This window comes from Amblyomma mixtum, chromosome 2 (genome assembly GCF_055824585.1).
Source record: "Amblyomma mixtum isolate Tamu chromosome 2, ASM5582458v1, whole genome shotgun sequence".
NCBI lineage: Eukaryota > Metazoa > Arthropoda > Arachnida > Ixodida > Ixodidae > Amblyomma > Amblyomma mixtum.
The window spans coordinates 249,050,774-249,071,766 of NC_143013.1; the positions used below are offsets into that span (position 1 = coordinate 249,050,774).

General features: G+C 45.2%; 3 protein-coding genes and 1 pseudogene across 3 annotated transcripts; all 4 read left to right on the forward strand.

The window, feature by feature from the left end:
* Positions 1 to 2,555: 2,555 nt before the first annotated feature.
* LOC149363419 (uncharacterized) lies at positions 2,556 to 3,250 on the forward strand. Its single transcript, XM_089568534.1, has 2 exons — positions 2,556 to 2,564; positions 2,933 to 3,250. Exons 1-2 carry the CDS (start codon positions 2,556 to 2,558, stop codon positions 3,248 to 3,250), a joined length of 327 nt encoding a protein of 108 aa, XP_089424660.1.
* A 2,615-nt stretch (positions 3,251 to 5,865) lies between these two features.
* On the forward strand, positions 5,866 to 6,902 carry LOC149363420 (uncharacterized; annotated as a pseudogene).
* Positions 6,903 to 10,604: 3,702 nt separating this feature from the next.
* On the forward strand, positions 10,605 to 10,961 carry LOC149363421 (uncharacterized; the record flags this gene model as incomplete). Its single annotated transcript, XM_089568535.1, has 1 exon — positions 10,605 to 10,961. A coding segment is annotated over one exon (357 nt), but the record flags the coding sequence as incomplete, so codon positions are not given.
* Positions 10,962 to 19,442: 8,481 nt separating this feature from the next.
* Positions 19,443 to 20,311, forward strand: LOC149363422 (uncharacterized). The gene is made up of 2 exons (XM_089568536.1): positions 19,443 to 19,451; positions 19,946 to 20,311. Exons 1-2 carry the CDS (start codon positions 19,443 to 19,445, stop codon positions 20,309 to 20,311), a joined length of 375 nt encoding a protein of 124 aa, XP_089424662.1.
* The last annotated feature ends 682 nt before the right edge of the window (positions 20,312 to 20,993 follow it).

Here is a 20,993-nt window from a genome sequence, read left to right on the forward strand (position 1 = left end):
TTTCTATTCCTCAAAAACATATTTACCAACTGGTTCATACTACTGCATCGTTTTCGCACAGTTGTAAGAAATACCTATAAGAGCCTTACCAGCATCATATTCTGGGCTCCGCTGGTTGACCTCAATAACAGCAGCCCCAACCCTTCAAGCTATTTTGCATGATAGCTGTCAGATGTAGTGCTTCTATAAAGAAACAGGAAGCTTAATATAAACACTCGTGGCTAACTGTTTTTGCACATTAAGTGGCACTCATAACGAGTAGTTGGCAAGAACGAGTAGTCCTCGCAGGTGCACCTGTTGAGCCATAATGACGAAATAACCGGAGATGATGACGAATGCGAATTTTGCTGTATGATGGTAGTTGTTGCAAAATTAAGATTACCAAATGTGTATCTTTTATCAGTTGGTTTGCGGGAAAAAAACCATGCATACCTTACAGGCTCTAAAAGAAAATAAATCAATGTCATAGCATACAAGAAACATCATCAAACACCGGTGACTGAAATAAATGCCGCGATATTGCTGTCTCTTGTCGTGGTATCGATTACACGGCATCGAGCAGCTAATATCCTTCTTGAGCAGCCTAGCATCATAAAGCGCTAAAATCCTCTTATGACCTGTTCGCTGAGCTCAGCACAAGTAATGCCCTCATTTCGTGCTCATTTAACGTTAAGTACGAACCTTTCTTCGGTTGCACAAATTTTAATCTTTCAAACTTGCCTTTCGAATGCCTAAAACCTGGGCGTACAGCTTCCTGGCTACCTCGGCTACAACCTCCTCCTCAGTGCAATGATTGCGCTAAACAAAAACATTGTAAAAATGTGCACACTTTGCGGCCTTCTCAAAACTGCAGAACGACTATACACTAGCTGACCTATCGTTGCACCCTTACGCCGTCCATTCAGAAGCTGATACAGATCGCATGACAATTGGAGTCACGTTACCACATAAGGCATAATCTAGAGGGCCCCTATTCCTCAGCCCACGGGATTGCAATACCCGTGCGTGAGCACAGGAATGAATGGCGTTTAAGAATGATGCAAAAATGTGATGCCGGTATCCCCAGTCGCCCTTGTACCGTGGAGAATGTCCGGTACAAATTTGTCGCTGTTAAATAAGATTTAATGCAAAGAGCTCCTTAAAGCAGCAGCCATTTTAGTGTCATTTAATCAGCCCAGGACAATATATAGCACGTAGTATGAGGTGTACGACTCTTAAGTGTTAATACGTAACAGCCGCGGTGGCTCAGTGGTTATGGTGCTCGGCTGCTGACCCGAAAGACGCGGGTTCGATCCCGGCCGCGGCGGTTGAATTTCTTTGGAGGAGAAATTCTAGAGGCCCGTGTACTGTGCGATGTCAGTGCACGTTAAAGAACCCCAGGTGGTCGAAATTTCCGAAGCCCTCCACTACGGCGTCTCTCATAGCCTTAGTCGCTTTGGGACGTTAAACCCCATAAACCAAACCAAACCGTAACTGATGTTCATGTCTGCAAAAAACAAAATCAACAACCTGTATACTCGTAAAATGGCTGCAGGCTTCTGCCTTCCATTTCAAACAGCTAAACTTCACTGACGGAAAGAAAACAAATATAATTTGATGCTAAAGCATTTCAAATTGTTTCTTTCCTTAAACCAAGCTATCCTGAATGCCAGTGCCTAATCCCAAAAGACAACTTTTATACTTTAAAAACATCCGGCGTATGTTACCTCAATGAAGTTTCTCTCACTCGTCATCTTTGTCGCTTCTTTCGTGTAAGGAATTTCCGCTTGCGGCAGACACTTCCTTACAGAAAAGAAAAGAAACCTTGGTCCTTCTGGTAGCCGACGATAAAAATAATCGCAGACTGGTCAGTCCGCGACTAAAAGAAAAGCCGACGTCGATGTCCTAAGAGAGCCGCAGTTAAGACGTACGTGTTGAACGTTTTCGGCGCTGATACCAACCGGAAATTAAAATGATGATGTGGAGATACACGGACAAGGTGGAAGCGAAGACTGCAGCCCAAACAGTGGAGAAATAGTGACCACCAGGAAAGTTCAAGGCAACACAACGCGTTGCGTTGCCTGAGCCGCAAAAGAAAGCAATAAACCAGGCAGCCAATGGGGCGCTCCACGGCATTTAATATTCCTCTTCTTGTTAATGGTTTGCGTGTGTTTAGCGAAATATGTGTGAAGGCGTTTTGCGTTTTTTTGCTGCGCCGGTGCTTGAAGGAGCTAAAATAGACTGTGGAGACAAAAATGGGCAGCACATGATATTGTCGCAAGGACCACTAAATAGTACTGAAATCGCAAAAACATACAAGTTAACGCCGTCTCCTGCATATAACAAAAAAAAACGTGAAGTAACTTTAGCTACTGCCTTAATACCTAAACACGCAAATCCGATGCAGGTTTACTCTCTCTCTTGCACAGAGGTCATGTGATAGGATTCAGCCAGAGAAGGTCCACGAAGTGCTTCGTAATTCGCACTTCCAAAGTCAAGTATAAAAGAGAGCTGAGAGTCCCTGCAAACGTATCATTTCTTCGAGCACCTGGGAAGTGTTGGAGACCGAGTCAACCATGATTGCCGTAAGTGCCTGCTTGATGTGTTTTACAGAGTTCAAAAAGCTTCTTCGTGAACATGCAGTCTGACGCTGACGGTTGAGTCCCCTCAACAACTTTAGTCTCTAAAATAATGTATTTAAACAGCGCAATATTTTTTTTTACGAACTAGCGTCCAAACTCACCTATTCAAAAATTTAACGCCACCGAAAGTGTCCACCGAAATTGCCGCCAAGTTTATCCAAACAAATAGGTTCTTAGACACAGACCTTATGAAAACTCTTGCTCCTGTTATCTTGCATCAATTCTTTTAACGAGTGACTACGGTTGTGCGTGCCCCTTCCCTCTCCCTCAAGATGATAACTAGGTATGGTTACGCCTCATTTTGCCAGCAGGTCTTGTGTCTCTTTGTACTGCTGGGCAACGCGCTCTCCGTGTACGTCCCCACGTACGACGTTCCGGCTGTAGAGACGGTGCAAGCCACCCCAGTCGCCGCCGCCGCAGTCACCGCTGTCCAACAGGTGGTGCCCGTAAATCCCACCGTGCACAATGTGGCGACCCCATACGGCTATCGCACTACAGGCGTCAGTTACAGCCACCGGTATGACGCTCACCCGGTGCGTGTGCGCTACGTGTACGGACTGAGCCCCTACGGCCTGAACTACGGCTACGGACTGGACGCCTTCGGATACCCTATCCTGAAGAAGTGGTAAGCTCTCGACAAACCATGTGGACTACTTCTTCCATACTACTCCCCACAAAACCTTGGCTATTTTCAAGGAAGTATTTCACGATTTTCAACCTCATCCAGCTCCAACTGTGATGACAAATATTTTGGGTAGTCCGCTTATCCACTTGAGATTTATTAATTACATTTTCCTTGCTGTCAGACATTTTGGTCCACCGTACCTACCACATATTTAGTTTCCTTCAAGCATGCTCCACCTTACGCCTGCACTGACTGTTGTAAAACTTCAGGCCAGTAATTTGTTGTGCGCTATTCGAGCACCGGCAGTTAATGTTTCTCACTAACGACAGTAGCTACTGTAGTCGGCATCATTACACCAACATTACATACTGTGTTCTAAGAAATAGATAACTTAAATTTTAAATACTCTATTGACCGTGGTTTCTTGATTGCTATATATGCCTCCTTTTTTTCTTCAGAAACGACCACGAACGATAGAACAACAAGGCTTCTCAAGAAAATGACGGACATGATACAACCGTATATGACTGCGACCATGATGCAGCCAGCAGTCTGCGACTATTCAGCGCGTTTCTGACCCCAAGGCTAAGAATAAAGCGAAAAGAACAAAATTACACTCCCGTGTATATGTCTGCTTCTCTTTTCGTTCCACCCTTATTCTCGGTTTCACGATCAGGATGTCGTCTTATTCCGCTCTTTTTTTTAAATAACCACCCTGGTTCCAGAAAGAACCACTGTCTCATAATTAATAACGAAGTGCGCTTTCATCATTACAGACGAAGACAAGTCCCCTTGTCGAAACGTTGGCTCTAGCAAACTGAGGTTTTCCCCTCCCTTGTTCATTTTGTGATCGCCAAGGACCATCTACCGCACCCTCTCTCTACCATGCGCTTTCATTAGTAAGCTAAATTCATAGTTGCATAAACTTTATAAGGGAAACTAGGCGGGACAAGTGAGAAAGGCATGATATTGCGGCTAAAATCTTTACGAAGCTTTTAGGTTTAAGCTTCGCGTAGCTGATAGCTTCAGCAATCTCTCAGCTTTGTCGTGATAATTTTTTCCTCGCACATTCGATAACAATTACAGTAACTGACAATGCTGAACATCAAAAGAAGAGCTTTCCTTTGTAACGCTTTCCTTTTCGCGCTTTTTATGCACTTTATGTTCTTTATTGTGCCGATTACCTTATTTTTACTCGTAATGTGAGCCATCCTTTGCTAAGCAGTCTAGCTCAGTTTCTATAGCAGCAGGCGATCACATCCAGCAACGGCCCTTTAACATTTCAATGGACGAAAGGATACTACAAAACCAGCAAAGCCCAGCGAAAAACATTGCCGAGATAACGCTGCAAAAAGTTCGGCCCCTGCACATGATATCAAGCCCTCAGCATGCGGCATTAGGAGCACACGCTGCAATATTTCCTCTGCAGCCGACCACTAACACAAAAAATTCGTATCATATCAGTTAATAGCATTCAAGGACAGCATTTCTTCGATGGCAACAGTGTTGGAGAAGCAGCTGGTGCAAGAAACGGGAGTTTCTCGCTCGATTTAAGGAACTCCGATACAAAGACCACAAAATCCTTTGCGGATAGCAGATTGAGATTATGAAATACGTGGAAGGCGTCTGCGATAGTGCGGGAAAGCTGATGGAAACTACGGTGCGAGACAGACTGTCCGCGTTTTTGGAAAACCAAAATGTATTCGCAGACACCACTTTCCACTTCCGCCCGCAGCGGTCCGGGCAGGATGTCCTGCTTCAATTAAACTGGGACATTCTGAATCCCGTCGAATACCCCCTTAATAACAAGGTAGAACTCGCCCTAGATTTGAAGGGGGCTTTCGACAATGTAACACACGACATCATTTCGACGCACCTCTCCCAAACCACCTGTGGACACAACATGTTTCAGTACATTGGGCAATTTCACTTCGCCCGGCAATCTTATATCCGGATACAAGATGAAGAACATGGCCTCTACCAATTAGTTACGAGAGGTACCCCGCAGGGCACGGTCCGCTACTATTCAATTTGGCAATGATGAAACTTCCGGCTCATCTGGAACGCGTGGGAGGCATACACCACGCCCTATATGGCGACGAGATTACCATCTAGGCTAAGCACGAATCGGTAGGAGACATTGAAGCCAATCTGCAGCAAGCGGAGGAGATTGTGGAAGCTTACGCCCACCGCTGCGGCCTTGAATGCTCCTCGGCCAAGTCGGAATTTGTGCTCATTCGACTCCCACACACAAAATCGAAAAAAATCGAACTGTCCCTAGCAAGCGGACCCATCCCAGAACACGCTGACCTCAGAGTACTGGGTCTCTTTATCAATATACACCGCCGTGTCGACACAACACTGGCCAAATTGTGCAAGGTGAGGGACCAGGTGGGCCACATGATCTGCCGGGCTTCCAGTAAACGCGGGAGGTTACGATGTTAAGACGCCTTGCGGCTGGCCCACGCATTCGTAACCAGTCGGGTCCTGTACTCGAGTCCTTACCTCCAACTTCGCAAATGTGACGAGAAATCCCAAGAAGCGGTTATCCGTAAGATTTAAAAGCGTGCTCTCGATCTCCCGGTCACCACGTCCATCCAGCGCCTCCTGGGTCTGGGGATGGTCAACACCTTCGCAGAGCTCCGGGAGGCACACGTGACGAATCAATACACAAGACTTTCGAAGACGTCGTCAGGCCAGCGCCTGCGTGCCCGACTTCACATCCACCATCCAACACTGACGGAAGAGCGCGTGCGCATTCCCGAAATCTGGGGATACGCCCTGCGCGTACGCCCTCTTCCAGCCAACATGACACGAGACGACCATAGTGGCCGGCGCCTCGCGCGGGCGGGAGCCTTGGCACGCTACTATGGAAACAAACACGGAGTATTTTACGCGGACGCCACCGGCCCACACCACGGGGGTTGGTACACGGCCGCAGTCGTCCACCAAAACACCGCAGTGAACAGCCTCACGTTCAAAGCACAAAACATTACTCATGCGGAAGAAGTGGCAATCGCGCTCGCCGCCGCCGATCAGGATTCGCGGGTCGTCATTACCGACTCGCGAGAGGCCTGCAGGAACATCTAAAGGGGCTTTATTCCCTATTTGGCACATCGAATACTTTAACATAGCAATTATCTCTGGGCTCCCGCGTCCCGCACAATATTATGGACTCTCGCGCGTACCGATCTCGAGGGCAACGAAGCGGCCGACGCCGTTGCCCACGCACTCACTCTCCGGGCATCCCCTCGCCTCCCCCCGATGCAGACTCCGACCCCAATCCGGCTTTTACCTCCAAGGAAATCATCCAATATTACCAATTCGGCCATGCAATCTTTCTTAAGCCCTGCAAGGACATCACGAAGGCGAAGGAGCGCTTACTCCTTCGCCTTTACACTAAAACACTGCTGTGCCAGGCAGTCATCAAACATCTCGACTCTGCGTGCACAGGGGAGTGCCCGCACTGTAGGTAAAAGTCTTCGGACATTTACCACATGGTGTGGGCATGCCAATCAACCCCGCACCTTCCCCCTATCCCCAACCCTAGCCGGGAGGACTGGGAGGCGGCCCTGCTCAGCTGCTCTGCCTTGTCGAGCCAAAAGGCCCTGGTCGAGCGCGCCCGAGCAGCAGCTACAGCCAATGGGCTCCTTTAATGAGCAGCCCACCTAGCGCTTGTAAGGAACGGCCCCTTAAGGGCCGCTCCACTCGCTCCCTATACATATCTTTAACAAAGTTTTGCAGGCATCCAGTCTGCGATATGCGAAGCCGCTGCCGCTAACACACACTACGTTCCTCCGGATTCTCAGCTTCGACAATATTACAATACCAAAACAACAGGCTACTTTATTATTCAGACGTGTTATCCTTCCTTTTGTTTCGTACACTTTGTGGTCTAGAAGATAGTTGATGTGATGTCATCGTCATCATCAACCTGATTACGCTCACTGCTGGGCAAAGGCCTCTGCCATGTCTCTGCAATCAACCCTGTCGTTTGCTAGCTGCGGCCACCGTATCCCTGCAAACTACTGACGTGATGTACAGCCTTTGTCAAAAGTAACCAGGCTCCACTTTTTGCTTCTCATTCGTATAACAGAGCCCTCACGGCTTCGCTAAAGATCAAAAGTTATTTGAAGGTGATAACAGGCGTTCTTCTCACCATATAGAGATTTAGAGCTTCAGGGCTGGCATAATAGCTTTAATATACGACTGAGAAGATAAACTGGCAGCCTGGTTACTTTTGGCAAAGACTGTACGTTCCTCTTATTTACGACAAGAAAAAAAAGCAATATGTATCCTACGCGCATTAAAAATCTCAAAGCCATAGCCACTTAGTTATCACGGCGTGTCTTCCAATGTTTCAGGAGAGCCTCAATGCCAACACTTATTCAATTTCAAAAGGAGCGTCTCTAAAAACATTTTCACCCATAAGCACGCACTCAGCCGCCATCGATCGCTAGGTTTAGCTCTTCACTGCATTGCAGCCTAGGCCCTTGCTCTTTTTGCCTGTGTTATTTCGGTGTTTACTAAGAAGAACAATGTCTGCGCTTAGATTATCCATTTCCCGTAGCTACATTTGCCAGGAATTGTTCGCCTTGCCGACGTTAAATTTTATTAGGTGTACGGAACGACTGAGACACTTACCCAAGCAGGAATTCTTTGTCTGCGCATAATACAGTTTGGAAATGCATACCATGTTTCTTGTCCTCAGCGTGGCATAAGTGCCTTGCATGAGTATGCGTCACGATAACTCCAAGTGCAGAACCTCAAACTAACTGAACTTGTTCAGTGACTGCTCCCTTTCTTTAAACATTTTATTTTGTCCCTTTTCGGACACTTTTAAGGCTTCGCATCGCTTTTGATGTTTGCTATTCTTGTCCATATACTTTTGTTTGTACCATGGATGCCGAAAGAAATACTCGTGCACTTGAGATGTCTTTCTGTCTAGGGGTTCAAGCTCTCTCGTTCTTATAATCACTATTTACAACAACTCGTGGCTGGTGCCATGGCATAAACATGGGCATTTACAAAGTTGAAGACGGGGGAGGGGACGGAGGGGGATACAAAGTTCGGCACTTTTATGCTCTGACCGTCGCACGTTCTAACCATTTCACTCTCAAGTATGTAACTCAAACTACAATGTCATAACTAGCCTTTTTACACATGCCTTCTTGATACTATTCTTCCTTCTAATTTTGTATGGTCTCCTCCCCATCCCTCATAAATAACTGCCAAAGAGGGCCTTTAGGGCCTTGTTATTTATTTTATTTTATGTTGAATAAAACATTTGTAGTTAAAAATAAACTTCGAGGATATAAATGCTTGCCTTCGATTAGGCATGTCCTGTGGCCGCAGTGCAATTTCATTGCCGACAAAAGCAGGTTCCCGCCTTCGCTCACTCTACAGGGACCGGGGAAAACTTCGTGAAGTGAATATATTCTCTTTCATGTCCGCACACGGAACCTTCGGTTTATTTTCGGAGAATTTCTACGGAAAATGCGCACCTCTTTGGACGCATAAAGAAAAAAACAGGCACATTTTTCGCTTACCGACATGCAGGCACTCAAAATAAGATATAGCATCGGCGAAAGGTAAGTAAACAACCTCACGAATACTAAAAAAAAAAGCCTTCAGTATAGCACGCGTCGAAGAAAGTGTGTCGACATCAACCCGGCAAGAAGCTGACAGCAGAGAGATATGGCACTAAGATAGGCGAGGACGCGCAGGTTCCGCCGAGCAATGACCAGACAAGGCGAGATAATATCTGCAGGGAAAGTTCAAGGCAATATGTAGGGTGACCCCGCGTCCTGCTAAAGAACGAAAAAATGAACCCTTCGGTGGGGGCTTTGCTATCTTAAAAGACTCCATGCACGTTACCTGTTTCGGTATTTAAGTTGCTACTTGCTAAATACTTTTAGCTCTTTGTGTATTATTCCTTTTCCTAAGAATCCGAACAAGCTTAATAAGGGAGAGAGGCCTTCTCCGCACTGATATCGGAGCGAAGGTTGAACCATGAGTGCCTATTGGCCACCAGAGGTTTCCAAGGCGCTCATTAAAAAAATAAAGGGCACTTCGCGGAACGCACCAAAGACACACCCTGAAGATGTGAAACACGACCGTAAACACAGCTTAGCTCCGCCCTTTTACAGCACAGGGCGTACATTGACTCGAAAAAAATATAGTTTCCGCCTCTCCTGTCCGTGTGTATAAAAAGATGCCGAACACCGCTGCTCATCCATCGCTTCTTCGAGGACCTACGAGCTTCGAAAATCTAAGTCAACCATGATCGCCGTAAGTACCACCACTGTGATTCCTTCTCTTCGATATAAAATGCAACACTTATGTACATAATATCGGAATGAAATGTCCTCTGGCATAAGTGAGGCCTTTATGCTTAGTGCTCTCAGCAGTTTTATGTTTTCCGGTCCTCTCGCGTCTTTTGCGCGTCCCCGAAAAAACCTATCCCTCAAGCAACAGGTAGATATCGCTGCTCACTTAATTCCAGAGCTTTTAGGAACAGGCTGGCTTGCATGAAGGTGCTAATGAAAACACTCCTTTACCGCCATGGTATATATGTGTTACATATGTCTGAGTGCCATATTCAACAGTATTTCGTGAGTTGGGAAAATGCGTAGGGGAATGCCCAAGGTGGAACAAATTTGTAATAACGGAGCAAATTGCTGACTGGCATCCACCAAGGCGCATCCAGCTTTCCTTTGGGGCCGTTGGCTACGCTTGGGTGGATGGGAATGCGTAATTTGCTCCCTTATTACAGTATTTCGTGAGTGAATAAACTGGCACCTAAACAACTTTTTATAGTGCACCTGAATAACTTTGCTTTACTGTATCCTTTTTAGTTCTAGTCGGTAATTTTAATATTACCCAAATATAGCCAAAACACGCGTTTTCGATCCCGGCCGTGGCGGTAGAATATGGATGGAGGAGAAATTTCAGAGGCCCGTGTACTGTGCGATATCAGTGCACGTTAAAGAGCCCCAGGAGGTCGAAACATCCGAACCCCTTCACTACGGCGTCCCTCACAGCCTGAGTCGCTTTGGGATGTTAAACCCCAGTAAACCCTAAACCAAAAAAATATGACCACTCTTTAGCCCATCTTCAAACTGCTCTCACTGTGTTAATTGTTCATGCGTTCCATCTACTGCTTTAGTTTGGAGCCTCATTGGTTTATGAGTATTCTGGGCCGACTGTAAAAGCATCTTCGTCATTTAAAACAGTTGGCACATAAAACACCATTAAATTTCATTCTATAAGTAACAGCTTAAGTTTGCGACTGCTGTCATTTCGCTAGCCGATTCTGGATTATTGCTACCGATCGGATAACCTAAAGACGTCATTGAACGCCACTCCTGCAGGTCCTGTGCCTCTTCGCTCTTCTGGGCAACGCCCTCGCCGTGTACGTTCCCACCTACGGTGTTCCGGTGGCCGGCTACCCCACCGTGCACACTGTCTCGACGGTGCACACCGCCCCGGTCGCCTCCGCCGCAGTCACCGCTGTCCACCACGTGGTGCCTGTGAAGCCCACCGTGCACAACGTGGCTACTCCGTTCGGCTACCGCACCACGGGCGTGAGCTACAGCCACCGGGTCGACGCCCACCCAGTGCGCGTCCGCTACGTGTACGGCCTCAGCCCATACGGCTTCAACTACGGCTACGGATTGGGCGCTTTCGGATACCCCGTCCTGAAAAAGTGGTAAGAGTCAAGAAGTCGTAGAAATTCAGCCTGAATTATCCAAACCCTTGTTTTACAAATCTACGGCAACCAGTCCGGGAATAGGAATCCTACAGCTACCTTTAATTCTCTAATAGAGATATTTTCTTGCACTGGTTGTCCTGAAGGGCTAAAATCTATGGCAGTGACCAACGGTGTGTGTACACCGAGTACACCGTTTTAACAGCTGTTATATCAATGCGGAGTGTTTCGCATAGCAACAAGTACTCCTTATCGGAGTAAATGCCATACGCTTTTGCTTGTGTTGTGCCAATTGAGATTTAGCTACGCTTCAAAGTCTGCTCAGGAAACAACCGTATTTTACTGAAGCTGCCATGATAAAAGGGGTATATTTTTGTATTCTGACATAGCTCGTAACATTCTTTATCTCTTCTAATTCGGTATATTAAACAGAATGGCTTAGTGCACCAGGTTAGTGAACGTAGTCCTAGTTTTTACAATATAATTCTATATCACTGATGCCAAGATAAATGTGGAAACTTTCTGAGAGTAATAAAAACCTGATATCTTCAAAATTTCGCCTGCTGCAAGTCATTTCAGTTTTTATAGGTAGTTGTATATTTTTGGGTTCTGTCGCTTAGTTTAGCGTTTCTGCAACGTGCCGGCGATAGAGCAATGTTTCATATAATCTGCGAAAAGTGAACAGATGTTAAGTACTGGATCTCTTTATAAAAGCATGCCTTGCACGCACCCTTACTTGCACTAAGTATAGTAGTGGAAAATTCAGGGGGCACTTTGACTGTCTAAAGTGGGTAGAGGCGGAAGCGTTTTCCGCACCACCTTCGCTGTTTCTGTGGCACTGGTAGCGTCACATATAATTGAGTACTAATTACTAAGTGATGACAAATCACTAATTAATGGTTAATTACTGATTAATACCTGAATACTAATTAACTGCTAATTAATGACGCTTAAGCTTCGCCTTTAGGAGTGGAACGCGACAGCGCGTTGTAGCGCTGCCAGGGAGTCCACGGAACGCCACCACCCGTTCGGCGCGATGCCTTGCCCTTTGAACCCAACGCTTTTTGAGGAAAGGAAATTACGCAGTAACTGTCTCACAAATTCAGGGGGGCACTTTTTTGACCTAAAGTGTGGTCACTGATGTGTAGTTAAGATGTTAAGCTTCACCCCTAAGAGTGGAACGCGACAGCGTCTTGCAACGCTGCCAAAGAGTACATAGAACGCCATCGCCCATTCGGTTCTACGCCTCGCTAGTCGGTAAATTGGTTTTTGAGGAAAGGAAATGTATCTGTCCCTCATTTGTCGGTGGACACCCAAACCTCGCCGGAAGGGAATGGGGGAGGATGAGAGTGAGTGAAGACACCGTATTCACTAGACGCGCCTTTGTTCATTCGAAACCATCGAGCTGGCATGACGGAGTGGATAGCATGCTCGTCTCTCACGCCAAAGACCGGGGTTCGATTCCTGAACACGACCAATTTCTTAATCGGTTTTATTTATTTATATGGCCTGACTGGTAAAGCTAATTAGTCTAATTGGGTAATTAAGCAATTAACTAAGCTCAGTCCCACTTACTTGGAGCATCACTATACGATCCCTTCAATTGGTTGCATGGTTACTAGCCAAAGTACAATTGGCCCCGTTTGAAATTCGCGCACTGTGACGTCACGACCGTTTCCACCAATTGAAAAGCGTGACATTTTCTGTCGACAACTGCTGCTTACAACGATGAGACATTAAAGGCTTCCGCCTTATTAATTAAGAGACCACTACTAGTCAAAAAGCTTCGACTACACTTTTAGACCGTGATTATTCACGGAACTCCACAGAATCTGTCAGCATATTTTCAAATAAGGATGGTTTAAACCTAACAGCACTGGCCGCTGCTTCGAAGCTTCGGTGGCATAAAGGTCAGCTCTCGTCCTAACATAATGACAGAAATGAAAACAAGCCTTTTCACAAATGCAGTTATGGTCACATTTTAGGACCAAATTCCAAATTTTTTTTGTTCTCTAATGTTTGCATTACTGAGTAATAAAATAACGATACCACTCAGTCCAGGCCTCGACCTATGATGACGCTGCACACACATTCCTCCACTTCACCTAGGTGCTTTCAGAAACTGCTGCTATTTCTGATAACTGCAACTAAATCCAGCGATTTGTTCATTTATCTCTGCCCTTTCTTTGCAGAATGACGGCCCCCTGACAGAAAAACGACGATCAAGCCTTCCAGATTGGTTAGCACGGACGACGATACTTCCAGACGATGCTGTTGTTGATGATGAGCTTGTTTCATCCCCCCGGAGACGATAAATAAATATCGGAAAGCAAAAGTGCAGTTTCTTGTTTTTGACTTTACCGCACTCTGCGCGTGTTATATTGAAAATCACTCGTAGATACTCTGCCTTCCACTGCGGTTAAGATGCGACTGCGAAAGCAGAACACCCTTTTAACCCTTTATTGGACCTCTCAGAAACGGTAAAAAAAGACAAAACAAAGACAGAGGGTGCCCGAACGACAAAGCTCCGTCAGGCTTAACGCCAGTTCAAGATAGATGAACAAAAAAGTAAATATTCTAAACAAGAAAATAATTTAAAGAGAAGAACACAACAGCAAAACAAAAAAACTCAAAAGAAGCGGAAACAAAAGGCATATCGCAGTAAAAGTTGCAGTCACATGCAAACAGCCAAAGCACAGCGTGAAGTCTGCGAAATAAACATTAAAAAAATGAGAAAACCGAAGTCACAGCGCAGTCATGGTCACAGTATAGTCTATCCTCGTGCGTTTTATGAGTGCACAAATTAAAAGTGAAATGGCCGCAATGGTCCAGAACTAGCTGTAGAATACAGTCATGGGCGAGCAAAAGAATGCAGCAGGCTTCACTTCTAGCATACTGCGAGGCGATATCGCGGTAACAGTGTCGCGTCTGTGCTTAGGGTTAAGCAAGCGGTTTATCAGCTTATTCTCTGCTTTTGGGTCTGAGCGTCGGTTGTTGGAGGCCGTAGAAATTTAAACAAGTTACTCCGCAGTGTACATAATAGACCAACAATTTACTATATTTCATTATATGGAATGAAAGCACGTATGATGATCAACACCATACGTCGTACGAAGTATGCTATGCCCAGCGATAAGTATTCTTAATAAAACATTTTATGCAGTAAAGAATGCGAAGGAAAGGCCTTTCCAAGCGACGTTGCATAAAGCAGCAAGAGCAAAAAATGGTAACTTGTGGGACAGAGCATAAATTATAGTTTATTTTGCAATTTTTAATCACGTAAATGGAAACAACTTTTGGGACTTGCCAATCTGCCATCACTCGAATAAAACTACCGGGGGCACTTAAATAACTTACGAGCAAGTAAAGCGAAAAGATTACACTTCTATTCAAAGTCTATTCAGACTCTAGTCCAATTTTATTCTTCCCAAATTCCTATTTTAATGTAACTGTCGTCTCATTCTAATCTAATTTGCTCTATTCCTGTGTAGTTGGTGCAGTTGAAAGTACTATAGTACTGGTTAAGATTACATATTTTACCACCTCTGATGACGTCACACCGTTTCGACCAATAGCGAGAAATTTTTTGGCGATGCCAGATTCTCGTGTCCGTGAGCCACCAAATGTTTTTCAATTAAACTGTTCGTGCGTTGTTGAATGCTTCTACTTTTCATGTAGACGTTCTGACTGCCTTCAGCCGATACACAATGACTGCCGTAGTCACAACGGAATTTGAGGCACAAAACATTCTAGCTCAGGAGTTGCGTCAAAAAATACAACCACGACATCCAGTTCGGCAAATTATAAGATGGTGCTAGAAGTCTGTAAAAGCAGGTTCTACAACACAATGAAGGTGAAAATTATTCCCCCGATCGGAAAATTCGCCACTGAATTGCGAGACACAGAATGGATTAATATATTCACACGACCACGTCATCTGCGTCACGGCCAGTCCCAAATCTGCAATACTCCACATAGAGTGTAATCTGCAATACTTCACATCCTACCCACTTATCTACCTCCTCAGATGGTGATGATGTAGCACCATTATGCGACGAAGTCTGCTTGCCTCAGACATGGAGGAAGCACAACTTATTTCAGGGTTATTATACTTGTCAACAAAAATAGCACAGGAACAGAACAAGGACAAGCAAGGACACACACGAGCGCTCATGTGTGTCCTTGCTTGTCCTTGTTCTGTTCCTGCGCTATTTTTGTTGACATGTGTTACCAACAAGCCCAAGCTGCCACCTTAATAGGCGTTATTATACTGCAGGGTGTGAAAGGGATGTGTATTTAGAAGTGGCCAATAATGTGGACGACCCCAGAAGCAATTTCAGTGAAATTAAAGGGCGCATTCTAAAGACATGCATTCATCCTGACCTCATATCGTTTCTCTAAGGCTTTATTATCTTTTGCCAAACGCTATCAAATCAGACACCAGTCGCCACCTGACAGCATCTTGGGGTGGGCATTTAAGCGGAACGTTATGCACATCTTCATCATGACTTGTGAAACCAATTCTCACCTCAATGTGCTTCATGCGGCCGGCTCGCAAGCTCAGGACAATATTTCAGCAGCTCTAACCCACCTGGAAAACATTACAGTAGAATACAACAGAATTTTATACAGCGCAAAGTAGAGTAAAATCTGAGCTCGCCGAAGTGTCGAACTCTTATGGGTGGGGCAGGTTGTGAAATCGTGTAGCTTTTTACAGCGTAGTCCGGGGTCGAGAATTGGGTTTTATAGGTCGTATTCTTCCTTTGCGTTTGCACAAAATCGAAAATCACGAAACAGTATGGCAGACATCATTGCAAACAATGAGGCAGGAAGAATATTTCATACAAAATTAGAAACATAAGGAGATATGTTTTAAGAACGTGACAGCGGAAGCAAATACGAAGGCAGGATACGATGCATCTATACAAAACTGCCGGAGCAGAAGTAACACATGCAAAAAGGCAGGGATAGGCGCAGAGTACAAGGAAACAACACAACACCACATAACGATAGGTAACGGTTAGGGGAGTAGCTAAATGTGAATTAAAGTTTGCAACTAAAAGGTAGGGATAAGTCAAAAAGTAGAAATGCAGGAAAGCTCAGCCCCGTAACTTCGTGTTTTTCTGACTAGAATGAAAGGATTAGGACACAATGACTAACCATAAGCAGCGAACAACGAACGGAAATCAGAACAAGCAGCATAGTGCACAGAAAAAAAATCCGCTAATTTAGCTACGGAAAAGGCAACACAAAGAATGCAATACCGAAATGAGCAGTTATACGCACAGGAAAAAGAAGACCCTCAAGGTTTTGTTTGTCTTTGTAAGCGCTATTGTTTCCTTTCTCATGCACCCTCTGGGAAACATGCGTACCACTAACAGCATAGAGTGCCCGGTACAGGCAGTACACAGGGCGCCAAGGTAAAAGGAAACGTTTACGTGACTCATGAAGAATTTCCGGGGCATGCATAACCTCCGCATGCAAGAGAAGGCTTCGCACAAAGAACATTGCAATGAAGTTTGAATTGTACCTCGAAAAAAAAAACAAAGACACACTAACTTCCTCGCATCTCAATGGACACCTCCAACGCGCCGTTAGGGTAGAGAGGAAGAAGTGAAAGAAAGGAAGAAAAGAAGAAGCAGAACCGTAGTGGAGCGCTCCGGGCTGTTTCGACTGCCTAGGGACCTTTAACGTGCCTTGTCATCGCACGTGTGTGCATCGGGTTTCGCCTCCACCGAATGCCGCACCCAGGATTTCATCCCGTGCCCCCGGGCTTGGCAGCCGAATGCCTCACCACTGAACCACCGCAATAATCAATTTAGGAACGAAAAAAAAAAACAGATACGTTCACATTTCACCTGAATATTGTATCTACGCGCAATCACATCACGCCTCTCATTAAGAAAAATATAAATAAAGCAACCGCCCAAGACATCACGCATCATTGCACGATCAAGCGCAAGGTATCTAGTGCAAATTCTCAATTACGATTTAAAATAAGTGAAGAGTAAATATTTAGCCTCCACAGCTCCAAACTCATGAATTATTCAATTACACTTCCTGCATATAATCCAAGTCAAAGATATTCAGAGTAGTTGGCCGAAATAAAACAGCATAGAAATGCAAGCCACTTTTGTCGTTATTAGTTTGCAATATACAGGGTGTCCATGCTAACTTTATCTAAGGGTTAAAAAATAACATATTTGAGGTAGGCCAGGGAAACCACTTTCATGCATCTACCAACCGGCTAGCGCATCATAGGCAATTTTTTTGTTTTGCATTTAATTAACTAGCTATTAAGATAATTTTTCTAAATGCGTAAATATTGACTTTGGACAAGAAATGTGAATAGCAAAGTTGGAGAGCACGTTCAGAAACCCCCATTTCATTTATTTGCGATAAGGAAAACCTCAAGTGTTTCTTTTTCCGAGCTCCAAAAAAAGCCCACGAAATACAAAAAAAAAAATCACGTGACTAGCGCAGTCGCGTGCCACGATTGTGCTGCTCTTAACCGTGGCTTTAGTGAATGAAATCAGCTGCTGGCAAGGCGCGACGACCTCAATGCGCCGGCAGGCCGATATGTTAACAGTGGCTGCGGCGCCCGCGCGAGCTAGTCTATAAACGTGACGGTGCAACTTGCAAGTTGCATTAGCAAAAGGTGTCTATTCTGCAGGAACAGTGCCAATCTGTCAAGTTTATTCTCACTGTCTTTTTTTTCTTGTATATGCTGTTTCATGTCCACCGCATGTTAGCTTTTGTTATGGTTAAGTGCAAGCAGAATTAGCTTTTTCGTGCTTAGCTCGAAGGCGTGATGACTTTTTCGTCCTTAAAGTATAGCTTCAAAATTGGCGCAAGTGACAAGCTAATGCAATTCATTGAACTCCACCGTGGTTTCAGCTGTGAAAATGATATTAACAACCAGGAAGCTTATAACACGCCAACCAAGCAGTGAGGCAAAATCAAACTCTTTGCCACTTTTGGATGGGTCCGTAGCATCCATCGGCTACGGTGGAAGAAAAATGACGGCTCTACGAAGTAGGGCACTCCTTTATGTACAGTGGTTAAGATTACAGGGAACGCATAGAAAACCATTCACTACTTTATGCTCATAAATGTTGACACTATCAGGAAATTTTCGTACTAAAATAGCATTTCATAATGAAACATTTAGCAACTGCGGATATCCTACTCGCTAATTTTGCATCAAGTTCCTATAGGCGTCCCTACATACCCAATGCACTGTTCCAGCCATCAATATTTGTCTGAAAGAAACTCTCTCTTTTTAACTCGCAGAGGCCGTCCAAGTGACCGATGAAGATCCGCGTCGCAAGTCGCACCTCCGATGTGGAAGCCAGAAGACCGTGATAACGCCTTCGTCAACTCAATTGACCCCTTGGTTAAAAATAAAGTATAAAATTGAAAACAAACACTGTTTTTTCTTGCTTTGTCTGTAGTATGAACGCTACGCCGTGCAGAATTCTTAACTCTTTCATACCTCCGTTAATTCCGACTATCTCTTCACTTCACGTTTCTTGCTTGTATTGTAGACTTTTCGGTTTTCTTCTTGTTTACACGCATTTCTGTAAGGAAAAGACATTCTTTTCAGAAAACACAAAACTCATTCTAACGTTTTTTGGTTCGACTCGTGAGGCACTTCTTTCAATACCATGATATCAAGAAACAACTTGAGCAATACATGCATATGTATTGCTCATGTATTGCTGCGCGCAAGGAAAAAATAGCAAGGGCGAAATAAAATTTAAAAACTTCACGAATGTCTATAAATACGCCTTCAGTGTGCCACGCATCGGAAAAAGTATGCCGGCATCGACCCCGGTAGCACCTGACAGCCACAGAAGCGAGATAGGTTTAAGATAGACGCCGACGCGCAGGTTCCTCCCAGCAATGACCACAGAAGGGCAAGATAACATCTGCGCGAAAAGTTCAAGGCAACAAGTATAGTGACCCCCTCTTCTGCTAAAGAAGGAATGAATAACCTCGTCGGCGATCAGGACTTGGCAGTCTAGAAAGAGTGCTTACATGTGACCTGTTTCGATGTTTAAGTCCCTGCTTGCTACGTATTTTTAAATCTTTGAATATTATTGCTGTCTCTGATGAAGCGAAAACGCTGAATGAGGGAGAGAGGACTACTACACGCTGGTATCGGGCGAAAGTTGAAGCATGGGTGCCTGTTGGCCACCCGATGCTTTGAAGCGATCCGCTTTAAAAAAAAATAGAAAAGCAACGTGGACGACCGCAGTAAAAACATATTCTGGCGATGTTAAACACAAGCGACAACACAGAATAGCTCCACCCTTTCACAGCACGTGGCGTACAGTGATAGCCACTGAGTGAAATCCGCGAAAAACTAAAAAAAAAAGGTAGCTTCCCTCTCTCCTGCCCATGCATATAAAAGGAGCCTCAATACCACTGCACAGCTATCCTTTTTCTAAGCACCTGCGAGCTTCGAAAAGTCAAGTCAATCATGATCGCCGTGAGTACCACCACTATGCTTCATTCTCGCCGACATGAAATGCATTGCTCAAGTGCATAAGAAAGGTGTTAAATGTGCCCGGGAATTTGTGACGCATTCATGCTTAGTACTGTAAACAGTTTTATATTTTCCTGCCCACTCATGTCGCTTGCGGCTTCCCTAAGTAACCTATCTAAACGCACACAGGTTGATGTCGCTAATCAACTTACTTGCTTACTAAATTACTTGCTTGCTTACTTACCTACTCACTTACTGACTTACTTACTACTTACATTTACATCTACTTTTAAAAAATCTATTCACTGCGCAAATAATAGCACTGCTTGCCGCATCTCCTATCGATTTTCAACGCGCTTAACCGCATATGTGTCCATTTAATGTATCTTGAACACTGAGTAAACATGGCACATAAAACTGCAATAAATGTCGGCCTCTTCATAACCTCACATGTTTATATTTTTTTGCTAACTGATACCTAATTAATATCTCATAAGCGGCTGATTTGGTGTCATTCAACACCGATCCTTCAGGTCCTGTGCCTGTTTGCTCTTCTGGGCAACGCCCTCGCCGTGTACGTTCCCACGTACGGCGTTCCGGTGGCCGGCTACCCCACCGTGCACACTGTCTCAGCGGTGCACGCCACCCCCGTTGCCACCGCCGTCCACGGAGTGGTGCCGGTGAAGCCCACCGTGCACAACGTGGCTACCCCGTTCGGCTACCGCACTACTGGCGTCAGCTACAGCCACCGGGTCGACGCCCATCCTGCGCGTGTCCGCTACGTGTACGGCCTCAGCCCGTACGGCCTCAACTACGGCTACGGATTGGGCGCCTTCGGATATCCCGTCCTGAAGAAGTGGTAAGAGTCAAAAAGCCACGCGCATTTCGCTTGTATTTTTTCAGCCCATGTTTTACAAATGTGCAGGAACCACTCTTTTATGGTCTGAACTTATTACAAATCTACTCCACCTTGGGGGATTCCCCTAAACATCTGACCAACACAGTTCCCACTTCGAGTTATTGATCAATTCGCTCTCGTCCTACCATAAGCTTGCCGTCCTGGTTAGCTCAATTGGTAGGGCGACTGCTCCGGTGTAGCGGTGGTCCTGGGTTCGAGCCCCGGACCAGGACGAATTTTTCTTTAACTACGAAGTTTCTGAGAAAGCTGTATAGCTTTCCTTTGTAGCCGTATGGCTGCGCTCGGGTGGATGCCAATGAGTAATTACTCCCTTATTACAAATCTACTCCACCTTGGGGGATTCCCCTAAACATCTGACCAACTTACGAGGAAACGTCAAGGTTATCATTTGTCGTTGTGCCTTCGAATAACTCCATGAAGAAATCTTGACACCACTTAGCCCAGCTCTCTCCGGATTATGGGTCCCCATACAAACCCGTCCCATTTCCTCTATACGCCCTCAAAAAAGTATTGCTATTCCTGATAACCACTACCGTAAATAGCGATTTGTGTACTTATATCTGCCCTTACCTTCGCAGAACGGTGGCCTACTGACGAAACAACGATGCCCAAGCCTTCGAGAATGC